Source organism: Clavelina lepadiformis, chromosome 2, assembly GCF_947623445.1.
Source record: "Clavelina lepadiformis chromosome 2, kaClaLepa1.1, whole genome shotgun sequence".
In the NCBI taxonomy this organism is placed as follows: domain Eukaryota; kingdom Metazoa; phylum Chordata; class Ascidiacea; order Aplousobranchia; family Clavelinidae; genus Clavelina; species Clavelina lepadiformis.
Window position 1 is genome coordinate 2,951,203 of NC_135241.1, and position 12,901 is coordinate 2,964,103.

Here is a 12,901-nt window from a genome sequence, read left to right on the forward strand (position 1 = left end):
AGTTCCTGGAATTTTTGGCCTGGCAACTAGTTTAAAGTGGTTAGGTCAAAATATCTGTCTGGTTTTAGTATGTGTCTGTGTTATTAATGCTATATATTGATATTATTGATATATATATAATAATGATATATATAATTGATATATAAAAATATATTGATATAATTCTATCAATACTGATAATACTTTTTGTTTGTTAATTAGGGTCTAGTGCAGAAGAGCACAACCTCAAGATGCATTTGTATACCAGCCCAGACCCCAGCTACTCAAATTGTGACGTTATTTGGTTGTGCACTTTTGCACTAGATCCATCAATTCTGTAACGTAGGCTAGTTTAGTTGTCAGGCAGTTTGGTAATTACAGGAGGAGTTTTCAACTTTTACTGGTAAAATAACCACACAAAATACTGAAGGAAATCGCCATAACGCAGTGGCACTTGGTACTTAGTATTGTTAAAGTGCGTTGTTAAAACAACTTGTGTTTACATGACGTTGTCGACACTGCTATGTGCATTCATGCACAAGATTTATTTATAAAGGTTCATGCTAAACTGACTATTAGGCTACATGTTCACACTGATTTGTGATAAACAATCTTACTTGAACGCCGATTTATAATAAATAAACAAAGAATTAAGACTTCAGTTCACGCCATGACGCCAAAATTTTGTTTTTTGCATGCATGATTTATTTTCGAAAACTGCCATACTTTCCAATTAGGCTGTACTGCATAGTACATAGCCTGGTAATGCGATTAAATCAGTCAGTAGTGAAAAATGAATGATACAATGTGTGAGCAATCACTAATTGCTCAACCACATATGAAAAGTTTTATTTTAATTTCATTGTTTAGATATAATGCTGCTTTTTCACTTCACGTAATTAAACGATACTGTTTTTGTAAAATGACATCATCGCTGTATCACAGATTAATCGTTTTAAAAGATCTTTCTTATTCTGGCCTAATTTCCAGGTTGCCAGCTTCATTGCATCCGTGGTTTCCTTGGAAAGAGCAGAGCATGGATAGTTTTATGAAACCAGGAAAAGAACTGAGTCGATCACTGGATACAGATGTAGCAGATGAAAATAATGAAAGCGAGTCATCTCAGATTCAACATATTTCAAAGGAAAAACAAAGTTTTGTTCAAAACTTAAAAACGATTTTTAGAGCAGAATGCGAAGAACTAATGAGTACATTTTCTGCATCAAATAAAGCTGCGATGGAATTTGTTCAAGCCGAAAATGAACATATTAGAAGAGAGTTACTCGAGTTTAAATCAGCTCAAAGTGCACTGGCCATTAAACAAGACAAACTAATTGCTGAAATCTATGACCTCAAGGAAAAGTTAACATCGTTCCAGAATATAAACTTCTTGAATGAAACTGTAATTAATGATCTTAGCTGTCAAATGAACAGTCTCGGCGAAACAGTTAATGACTTAACAAAGAGAAGCAGAAACATGGAATATTCCCAGGTATATATTAGTGCAGTGGAGATTGTAAATTATTGAAAATGTTTTTTATCACTGAAAGGCCATTTGGCATTTTATCACATATATAAATGTCTAATAGCAAATGATTGGCGCTTTTATTGCATGTCTCAATTCACACTACAAACACATGTAAAATGCCGAAAAAAATTGTTTAGATAGTAGGAAGATATTGGCGTCAGTAATAGCATTAAAGGAATTGCTGGAAAATTTCCATAAAAGTTTCTAAACCGAAAGTTTTTAAAAACTGGAAATACCAAATTAAACACAGTCTTTTTCATGTAATTTTAATGTAAATTTGCTTCCAATAATCCATTCTTTTTGTTGCTCAATTATTTCTAGAAATTTTCCGTTTTATAATTTTTGTCAATAGAATACAGTACTACCCATTAAACTTATATCTTTAATCAATGTCACTAGCCATTGCTTTTTTGTACATAGGACTCACTGTTCGAACCTTATAAAAGCAACAACAAAGACAATGCATTGAAAGAAGATGACTCATTCATGAAGTTCATCCAAAAGGAGGCAACAGAGAGCATTCAACCAAGGAAGTTATCAAAGTTTAAACTGGATTCAACTGACGATGACGAAGAAACAATCGACTTTAATTTTAAACCAAAAACTCAATCAAACATTGCTTCAAAGTATATTGTTCATAGAACGTATTATATTTCTACTAGAAATCTACAGATTTCTTTAGAATCTCTACTAGAATCTATTATTTATATACTACTGTTCCTTAATTTTTGCTCATAATTGGATCTCTTTTTACTTTAGAAAAGCCAATTCTATTTTTGCCAGCGACGATGAGAGATTAAACCAGTTACCTGCTGCTTGGGTTGATGCTTTTGATAAACTGGCTGATGGTGTTACTCAGGTTAGAATGTTTATGAAAAATACTAAGAATTTACTTCAGAGCTAGGCATTGGATGTATCCAGTCGCTGTTGCAATTTGTTGTCAAACACATCGGCATTGTATGCTTAATGAATTTACTTACCATATGCAATATTTTAAACAGGGTGACAGGAAAATAAAAAAGCTTGAAAAACAAATTTTAAATTTGAAAAAGAAATTTAACGAAGGACAAGTTTTCACCATCACAATGGAAGAACCCGAACCAGTGACGTATGAACCAACAACCTCACAGCAATCTCAGCTTTCATTCGACACTCACCAAGATCCTAACATTAGCACAGGGACTAACAGTAACATTGCTGGGAAATCTCAGTTTCAAGCTGACAGCAATAAGTCCCAAGAACCAGATTCTACGAGCAGTGGATTTAAGTTTAATGCTACCCCGACTATTTCAACGACACTATTGGGAAACCTTGGTTCAACTCCGGTGCCAAATGCAAAGAGTGTATCTAGCATTGGTAAAAATGATTTTAACAAACAGAATCGAGCGACTAACCCTGTACAAAATCGTCCAAGGAGGAGATCGACTTGTAGACTGAGAAAATAAGTTCAACTGCAGATGTAAATTGGTGTTTGATTTTAACAAGTTAAGAGCAGAAATAATTAGGTGAATTGAAGATTATCATGGACCTTGTGGACACTCTCATCTACGCTTCAGACAGTGCCATTAACTGAACATTTCTTTTAAACATTCCTTCTTTCTGGAACAGAGTTGTATGTTTGTTGCCAGTTTTTGTAGACTTATACTTAAGTTTACGAAAACAATCTTCACAAATAAAAATGACTATCCCTGGACGAAGTTATTTGACTGACAAGAAGGATAAAAATACAAAACCATGAACAAATTTACGATTTGTGACCAAACAGAAATGCTCAGTTACTACTTTAAAAACCTCACCTGAGGCACCATCAATAGCAAAAATACAACCCAAGTCACACTTGGTAAGCTTTGTCAAACAGCACCCATTTCTTCAGCCAGGTTAAAATCAAAATGCCAAACGCTGGGCAAAGAGAAGAAAATGAGGTATTGAAAGCATGTCATTGTTGATGAGTTGTCCGCTTAAAAAGTTTAAAACTGTCATTTTTCACAAGTGTCAGAGCATACATTAGTGTAGTTAAATAAATCAACATTGTGATGTTCTTTAGTGTGTATTAATCAGTGTATTTCTAATCTATTCTTCTCTATGCTCCAAAGCAATGTATTGCTATAAGAAATGCAGCTTTCTGTAGTGTATATTTCAAATTTTGTAAAAATATCTCGCTTAAATTTTTCACATTTCCTTAAAATTTTCAGAGTAAATTGCTATGCATAATTATGAAAAAAAGCCTCACTGTAAAGATGTTTATACTCGTGTAAAACAATAAACATCCAAGAATAATAAAATCTTGTGAGCTTCCATCTTTTATTGTTCATAACCATCCTCAGTAAATTCACCTGCAGCAAACAACGTAGGGAGAAATTACAACTGGGCTCTTCAAACCACAAAGAATGTGAATACTTTTATCATTAAATGCTCATACTGAAGTAGCAAACACTATGATAGAAAAGAATTGCATCTATGTAATGTGTCTATCATCTATCAGGAGTGGGAAAACTTTTCTTAATTGAAGTCCACATTTGTGTTGGCTGCAACTCTTAAACAAAACATTAGAAAAGTTGGCTTTTCTTTTTTTGGAAGCAAACTAATGTTTAAAAAGTCGCACTTACCCAACCTCTTTTATAGATACTACTCATTGTTAAAGTATTGTCAGTTGCATTACATAATTCATAATGTAATCTGAAAATATGCGTTTAACAAACCATAGAAACGTTAAGAAGTTATGCGTGATTCCAATGCTACCAAAAGTGTGAATCATTGGGTGAACGTTACTTTAGAATAAAACCTCGATCAGAAATCTTTTTAAATTAAAATGTTTTTTCATGCCAGGATGTTAACGGTGGAATGTGTCTTTTTCTTAACAGTAGTTTACTATAGATTAATTAATTATTTCTGTTTCATACTCTTCATATGTTACTAATAGTATGTGCATTTATTCTAGAGTAACTGAAGTGCAGATGTCAATGACTTTAACTTGATTCGAACTAAAATAAATAGATATTTCAACTCCTCCAAACATCAGAAAAGCCGCTAATGACTCCAATAAGGGTCATAAACTCCAGGTTAAGTTGATTGATTTAAATGATCATGAAGGATAGCGTAGTAAAAAAGTTTGGAAACCACTACCTTAAGCTCTGTTAATGGTCATCAGTGATAATTCTGAAACACATCTGCACATTTCCTAACTTCACCTGTTTATTTTCGTTGAACAGTATGACAAAAACAAGTCAATTAAAGAAAAGTCTTTACCCAATGCTGTAATACATCAAGCAACAATTTCACAACAAATTAGGCTTTCATTCGGAACAGCACATAAATTTACAGAAAAAAGAGCTACCACTAACATTCAAGACAATTTTTTATTAACAGTCAGCAACAAGTTTAGTTGGAACAACGTCTCTCCAGAAAACCAGAAGATGGTAAAATTTGCATTGATAGCAGATTTTTGGGATGTCAAAGAAACATGTTACACACAGAAGACAGCCTGCCGTTGTTGCCACTTACTCACCTTCTGAAGGCCTGAAGCACAATTATGAGGCATCCAGTGGAGGTGGAAAAATGAAACATCAGCTATGGGCATTATTCTGCTGTGAGGAGAACGTCTTGCCGCCAGTTCCCAACATAACTATGAACATACCAAAACTACCTTCCTTTGATTTTAACAGTCCTGGCAGCACTTCCACATCTGCACCTCCAAAATTGAGCAAGATTAATTTACTTAACTAACTAAGGTTAGATTAACCCAAAATTTAGAAAAAGGACTAGTGGAACATAAAGATCATCTTTTACCATGAACTTAGATTCTGTTTTACTAATGGACCTTAGTTAGCAAGTGCACTCAATATGAGGAATTAGACTGTTCAAACCACAAAGAATAAACCATTTAATGTTTTTATTATTAAAAACCTGCATTAAAATTTTAAACACTTTGATACAAATCCTCTGCATACTTACTGTATATAAATAATGTACATACTCCTGATTGTGATAACATAGAAAAAAGATACGTTTTTAAGAAGACGAATAAAAGTTAAGGAACTACCATATATGCATAATTCCAATCACGTCCTAAATTTCTTAGTTTTGCGATTGAAAAAAATGGCACCACACAGATAAATACGGTGTCTTAAGTTTTTTGCTATTTTAAATGTGTTTGTAAAATAATGACCAGAAATGTTTCATTGGCTCTGAAACTAGCAAAAAAGTAATTTTGTATCTCTAGTAAACCGGCACTTCTAAAAAATAAATGGTAAATTCCACATTAAAAGGTAAAATTTCAAGGTAGTAAAAATAAATATTTCTATTTACAAGCTTCCACTCTTGCAACGTAAGTCGCTAGTACAGTAATAATTCAACACAAAAACAGACATTTGATCACAGTCGTCAATGCTATAATGCTACTGCTATAGAAAATGTCTGCACCGAAAGTTTGTAGCACTCAAAACACACAATAATATTAATTTCAACCAATACAATGAAAGTTGACTACGAGCAAGTTGGTTTACAAACAACTATTATCATATTTTTGTGTTGCAATGTTGCCAATAACATATACCAGAGAGGTCCAACTTTACAATGGACCTATATTTGTGGGAGAGATCCCTCTGAACGCGTGATGTTTAAGACGCAAAACAATTATGATAATAACAAACAATACACCATCACAAAAGCTATAGAAATGACGAATCAACATTGAACAATCATTAACGAGTTTAAATCATTTATAGACTTTTCTTAGTCTGGCGGCAAACAAACAAACAAACAAACAATACTACTACAAACAAACAATACTACTGAAATTCTTATTTCTGGTTGTGAATCTTAGAATATGTTTGATAAACAATGTTTGCCAACTTTACAGAAATGAAGTAAAAAAATTAAATTACAACAAGCAATCAGTGAAAAAGTTGAGAAAAATATCATTTCAAAAATATTTGAGATATAATAAAATTTTCCGTTCAAACTTTCTTTGTCTTTTTTGTGTTTGTTACGAGATACTGTTGCTTTGACCATAATTTGGGTTTTTGAAATTAATCCACGCATCTTCCTGTTCATGTAAGCTAGATTTATCTTAGCTTAAATTTGTACTGCCATCTAACTAGACCAGGGGTGGGCAAACTTGTTCAATGAAAGAGTTACTTGCGGAAAACTATAAACACCAGCGAGCCGCAAAATCAGTAATGATTGTCAATTTGGTTATTATATTATTAGTAGTCATTTTGGGATATTACTTTTCAGCTAGAAGACCCATAAAAACTTGTCGGCGATGCATACTTTGACCACCTTTGCCATAGAGTATATATAATATAATGCCATATAATCTATACCTGAAAACAATGTCGGATTCTATGTCTAGTGTTACGTCATAAACGAAATGCTGGCCTAAATAAAGAAAAAAATAGACAGAAACGTTCATAAATGGTACTCTTGGTAGCCTTTACAATTTTTTTGGAGTTTTACAATTCGTCTAGAACAGTGGTTCCCAAACTATGGTACGCGTACCACTAGTGGTACACAAAAGTCTTCCAGGTGGTACGCGAGCAACTTATCAAGTTTACACCAAACGATCGCGGCATTATTTTAATTCACATAAATTAGGTAGAGCGTAAAATTTCATGCTATATTCCCTACTGAATACTAATTCCTTAGGGTATTGACGCATTGGATTGTAAAACAGCGTTTCTTTGTGACGAAATACAACGTCATTTATTACTAGGTAATAAATCCTTGAAGTCAGTTTTTATAGTCCTACAATGTAGGTGGTACGAGAACGCTGCATAAACCAAAAAAATGGTACGCGAGTAGATAAAGTTTGGGAACCACTGGTCTAGAAGAGCCAGAAAAACATGCCGGCGAGCCGCAGTTTGAACTAGAACTAGACCGAGGCAGCAACATTACTGTTATTCAGTCAGGCAAAGTTAGGCACATAAAATCGGCTGTCTACAGTAATGAAACCAATTGTCTATCAAAAATCAATTCAGCTAGGAACACATGTTTTGCGAAGTGTGGGTTTGATAAAAACTTGATGCGCAAAAATATCCTATATCACAATATTTTGATTGTAAAGAAACGCAAATCTTTTGCGCTAACTGTTGATTATAAATATCAATTTCATGTTTATCTTTGTGCCAATTTCATCACAAGGAGCTTGCCTTCCAGCAAGGCAGACAAAACTCCATAATCAGATAACACGTACACTTTATTGCTGTAGGTTATTATTATTATTATATATCACTTAGGTTGTAATGTTAAGTTATGCTGTGAATCCTACAAATACTTGCAGGCCAACAAAATGGCTTGGCGGGCGACAAGTGGCTCGTAGTTGGACCATGCTGCCGCTGGTAGATATCGTCAAAAAACAAAATTTTAATAGTTGAGCTAATACACTCACAGGGACCATAACAGTTTGTAACGCTACTGAATTGGTATAAAAGGAACACAAAAATGCAGTAATATCTACTTAATATAAAGTTTAGGAATGAACAAAAACCAAACCAAATCTTTACTCCGGCAAGGACTCAGGCTGAAATATTTCACAGGTGGCTGTAGGCCCATCTGGAGTTACTCCCCCAATAACATACAACTTTCCTTGATGGGTTACACATGAACAAGTGCTGTGTGCCCTTGGCATGTCTGTGAGGCGTTTCCACTTCTTCGTCTCCGGATTGAATAGCTCTGTCGAACTCAGAGGTTTTCCTTCGTTTCCAAGGCCTCCTACAACAACAACTTGATTGTCAATTGAAGCAACGGCAAAGTCGCCGCGTTTAGTCGGCATCGCCATTCTCTTGTGTGATTGCCACTCTCCTTTCTCGTTCTGCTCTAGCGGGTACACCTCGCATGCATCACAGAATCCCTGCTGGGCGTTTTGCCGCAAGCCGCCAAGCGACAGAAGATAGTTGTCGGTGATCCCGTAGCAAGGGAAAACTCTTTTGCTCGGGATGTTTGGATAACGGCACCAGGATCTTAGGTCAAAATCAAAAACTTCAAATGCATCAACTGGTATTTTCCCCATCCTGCCTCCAACGACGACTGCCTTGTTGTTGTGGCAGTAAGCCTGTGCAGCGTATCTCGCTGTGGGCATCGGAGGAAAAGCTTGCCATTTCTCACTACCACTGGAGCTGATAACCAGGCATTTGAAGTGATCTCGTGGATTGCTATCCATTGCCATTCCTCCGAAGATGTGGATCGTGTTATCTTTAAGGAAACTTGCCATTCCCATCAGCGGTTCGGACACCGGGGCCAGTCGCTTCCATTTGTTCTCGGCAGTGTAGTACACCTCAACGGCATCCACTGGGGCTTGGGTGGGGCCAACACCACCGATGGCGATAATCTTACCGTCAAGTGCGGCTACGATTGGTGCAGCCCGCTTCGTGGGCAGACCCTTCAACTTGGTCCAGCTATTTTCAGTGGGGTCGTAAGCTTCCAGGGTGTTGACAGGTTGACCCATCTCGTCACAACCCCCAATGACATACAGCAGTCCATTGCAAAATGTAACAGATGTGTAGACACGAGGGACACTCATTGACGCTATGCTGGACCACTTGTAGTTCGTAACAGCCATTCTATTACACCTTTAGCTCACATTAGCAGAAGACAATACCTGCACTTAAAATAAGGAAAACAAACCACGTAAGAATTATGAATACATTTCCCTTAAGGCACATGATCATGAAAGGAAACCTTATTTCACGAAAGCACGAGTGTGTGTATCTCCAAACAAAAATTACAGATCAATCACTTCATTCTGTTTGACCATAAAACTAGAACAGATTACAAATATGATCACGATACCAATAACTCAATATAAAGATTGAATTTAGGTGATTAACAGAGCGAATTCAATAATTGATGAAATAGCAAATGAAAAAAAAACATATGTATATAATTTAAACTTGTTATAGGGCAATTGCTGACTAACAGAAACAATTCTGATTAGACTGGGTATTTTGAAAAATTAACTGGTAAAACATCTCAATAAAATATCAACAGCAGTTTCTGCTACTATTAGCCAAGGAGCGATGATAGACATGTTTAAAACACTTCATTTCCAATCCAAATGCAACATTTAATCACATCTGTATACAAGGGACAATATAATATTATGCTTTATTTATAAGTCGGTGGACAATATTGCACATGGCTACAGCATTTTAAAACGTTTGGTTTTTCACCAATACCCTTTCAGCACATCACAGGGTTGTTCAATAAACACAAATGTCATAAATCTGATATCATAAAGAATTGTTGATCATTAATTGAAATAATATACATAATACTACCACTGCAAATATATTATCTGTTGAAATGTCTCATAGTTTTGTTTTGGAAACCACGTTCATTATAAATGGCTTTTTGAACAGCAATCAAGCATTTCGAATAATATTCAGAATAATTATTTTGCCATGATTTTTTTCTTATACCGAAAATAATAAAGCCTAAAATTGAAACGTCTAATTAGATATCCTAATACAGCGTGGTCCAACTGCAGGCCCGCGGGCCAAAGTTGGCCCGCGAGCACCGATTTTTTGGCCCGCGAACTGATAGTCAGCTTTGATAGTCGCTACTGTATAGTCGAGGAAGAACCTCGACCGCAGATGTCACATTGATCAGCATTTAATAGCTAAATTTTGAACTATTCTAATTTCAGTTTTAATGAAACAAGAGAACTTTTTTCAGTTCTAATATCAATGTCACATTGTTTTTCAGTTCTAATTTCACATTTCTTCATTTCTAATTTAAAAACATTGGCCCGCAAGATAAAAAAATTTTCTGATTTTGGCCCGCGATGAAAAGAAGTTGGACCACGCTGTCCTAATACAAAACAATGAAATGATAAACATATGGAAAACATGCAGTAACTTTTGATTAAATATAGTGCTGCAATTATGCAAGGAATATTGGATTGTGCTTAGGATGTACATCACAAGCTTTTTAAATTATAACTCATGCATACTTAACATAGATTTTACATAATGATTATCTGGAAACAATAATGACATCAAACAAAAATACATGAAATAACAAAAAACTAAAATATACATAAACTCTGGAATACTGACAACATACGTGGAACTTAAACAAATTTATTTTCTAAGCTGACGTGAGTGCAAAATTGTAGTTTCGTGGAAGCTCTGGTATTGGAGGAGGTTGATCGGGGATCGGAATATTTTCCAAATCCAACAACCGGAGTTTCATTTCCATGCTGAGTAGAAGATCTAAATCCGATTTAGCCTTTGTACTCTTCATATTCTTGCCAAGTAATGTGTTAATGCCATCGGTCCATGTGCACCAGATATCCAAGTTTGGTGCAATGAAGTTAAGAGCCTCTTCTGGGTCGAACAAGATGGAAAATGCGAGCTCTGTCGTGCTTTTATGGGCTCGTGCATGCTTAATGTGTGGGCAGTGCTTGCCTGTAACTATTTCCTTTATGTCAGCAATCGCTAGTTTCTCAGGCAGTGTCTCGATGCCAGGTGTCACAGTCGAGTCATCAATGTCACCATAGTGAAAAATTTTGTGATTGGGTGAAAGTCTACAATACCATCTCGACTTATCTCTTCGCTTGTTTGATATCTTATAAAACGCTGTTCCTTCCACCAAGCAATTTAAACGTTGTTGCCGTATCAGGTCCATAATCTCGGGTTTTACTTCCTGTTGCAACTCAACAACAGGTTTGGCTTGCGAGTCAAACTGTTCCTTGTCTAGCCTCTCTTGCTGTCGCTTTTTGAGAATCTCTGAGTAACTAAGGGCTTGCAATTTCTGTTTAAAACCTTCCATCGAAGCAGGCTTGGTGTTCAAAGCCAACACAATCTGATCATGGACGACACTCATCACTTTATCAAAGTCATCCTTGATGGCGCTCATTTCTTTCCAGGTTTTGTTGAACAACTGTATGCAGGTGCAATAGAATTCCTCGAATGCGTGATCATGGGTGAAGAACATGGGGTAAAAATGTTGCCCCACTTCGGTTGGTTGTTCCCCGATCTTAAGTATTTCGCAGAGCAATCTTGTTATACAGACAGAACTCTGGCCAAATGGACATTCATGCTTATCATCACGAGAGCTATTCTCCAAAACCAATTTTATATAATTATCCTGTTGGTTTCTGGCAAAATAAACCATGAGGTCTAAGGACAAGACACCAGGAGGGGTTTTGTCAAAATCTAAAACAGGATTGTTGGTGTTGATAAAACCTAGTTTTTTAAAATCGCTAGGGTTGAATGTAATGTGACCCTGAGGCCTTTTGGACACTGGAGACACGTGCTGTGATGTCTCAAAAGCTACATTTCGAAGTTCAAGAAGTTTCTCTCGTTCCTCTTGCACTGCGGGATCCAGCTTCATCATCATTCTCTCCTCGAGAGTGTTAAACGTGAGGACCTGGAGGACGTGCAATTGATGCGCCATCTCGTTTCCGATAGCGGTTGGGGTGCGAATAACATGATTAAGGATGACTGTGCGAAACTGCTTTTGTGCCATCGTGTCAGAAATTTTTCTTCGGCCACCCACTCTTCCCTTATCGCTCGGCGCTCTCATAAACAAACTATTGATCAGTGCAATGGTGTTTTGTTGGATTTCAGCATTTGATCTTTGCAAATGTGAGATAAGATTTGAGATGGTGATGGAATCCTGAATTTCGTGATAAAATTTATTACTGTTGACTACAGCACACTCCATAATGCCTAATGAACGTTGGAGTATGGTGGCATCCGCATCAGTAATTTTGTTAACTAAGCCAGCTATTTTCTTCAAGAATTCATGTGTTAAAGCATTGTCCCAGTTTACAAAGCCATGATCCATCAGCTCCAGAAAGGCAGTTAAAGCATATGCCAGTGTCTCCCCCTGGCATTCTTCCTGTTCCACTTCATGAACAATCCACTGGATTCCTCGCTTTCGGATGAATTCTTCCGAGAAAGTAGGATCAGCAGAGCTCTCGGATAGTTTCTTCAAAGCCTGCACCTTGTCTGCTAAGCTTGGAGGTTGGTGAAGCGATTTTACAATGTGCTCAACCACCTTGCTTGGAGCTAATACAAGTCGCAGTACGGCACCTTGCTTGATCTCATTGCGAGTTTTTTCTGTGATGTACTGCTTGGAATCGGCATACTGCAGGGCATAGCAATCGTGATCCGAAACGTTCCAACGCTCACAAACATCTCTGATGCTATCTTTAAGGGACACCTTCTGATTTATTTCAAATAACTTTGGTGTTGAATTGGGAATTTCAATGGCAACTTTCAACACATCCCGCCGGGCTTGGGCTAATCTTTGAATGGTGCCAGGGTCAAAATCCTGAAGCATTGGAACTCCAGCAAACTTGTTATCAGTATGAGACATCCGACTGCTGGTTCGATCCACTTTCTCACCAGCAGCACCAGATTTTGAGGTCATTATTAATTTTTAATT

At 36.4% G+C, this 12,901-nt stretch overlaps 3 protein-coding genes across 3 annotated transcripts; 1 reads left to right on the forward strand and 2 right to left on the reverse strand.

The window, feature by feature from the left end:
* Nucleotides 1-104: 104 nt before the first annotated feature.
* Nucleotides 105-3,254, forward strand: LOC143447085 (uncharacterized). The gene is made up of 4 exons (XM_076947021.1): nucleotides 105-1,471; nucleotides 1,928-2,133; nucleotides 2,267-2,366; nucleotides 2,509-3,254. The coding sequence occupies exons 1-4, from the start codon at nucleotides 773-775 to the stop codon at nucleotides 2,950-2,952; spliced, it is 1,449 nt and encodes a 482-aa protein (XP_076803136.1). The 5' UTR covers nucleotides 105-772; the 3' UTR covers nucleotides 2,953-3,254.
* Nucleotides 3,255-5,381: 2,127 nt separating this feature from the next.
* On the reverse strand, nucleotides 5,382-9,068 carry LOC143447051 (kelch domain-containing protein 8A-like). The gene has a single exon (XM_076946974.1). The coding sequence runs from the start codon at nucleotides 9,063-9,065 to the stop codon at nucleotides 8,007-8,009; it is 1,059 nt and encodes a 352-aa protein (XP_076803089.1). The 5' UTR covers nucleotides 9,066-9,068; the 3' UTR covers nucleotides 5,382-8,006.
* A 41-nt stretch (nucleotides 9,069-9,109) lies between these two features.
* On the reverse strand, nucleotides 9,110-12,898 carry LOC143447050 (engulfment and cell motility protein 1-like). The gene has a single exon (XM_076946973.1). It carries the CDS (start codon nucleotides 12,884-12,886, stop codon nucleotides 10,595-10,597), a length of 2,292 nt encoding a protein of 763 aa, XP_076803088.1. The 5' UTR covers nucleotides 12,887-12,898; the 3' UTR covers nucleotides 9,110-10,594.
* Between the last annotated feature and the right edge of the window lie 3 nt (nucleotides 12,899-12,901).

Excerpts from the sequence above, each read along its gene's own strand:
- LOC143447051 (XM_076946974.1), bottom strand. The coding sequence starts at position 9,065 with ATGGCTGTTACGAACTACAAGTGGTCCAGCATAGCGTCAATGAGTGTC.
- LOC143447050 (XM_076946973.1), bottom strand. The coding sequence starts at position 12,886 with ATGACCTCAAAATCTGGTGCTGCTGGTGAGAAAGTGGATCGAACCAGC.
- LOC143447085 (XM_076947021.1), top strand. The coding sequence starts at position 773 with ATGAATGATACAATGTGTGAGCAATCACTAATTGCTCAACCACATATG. Across the intron at positions 1,472-1,927 it reads GAAACATGGAATATTCCCAG|GACTCACTGTTCGAACCTTA; the intron begins GTATATATTAGT and ends TTTTGTACATAG. Across the intron at positions 2,134-2,266 it reads CAATCAAACATTGCTTCAAA|AAAAGCCAATTCTATTTTTG; the intron begins GTATATTGTTCA and ends TTTTTACTTTAG.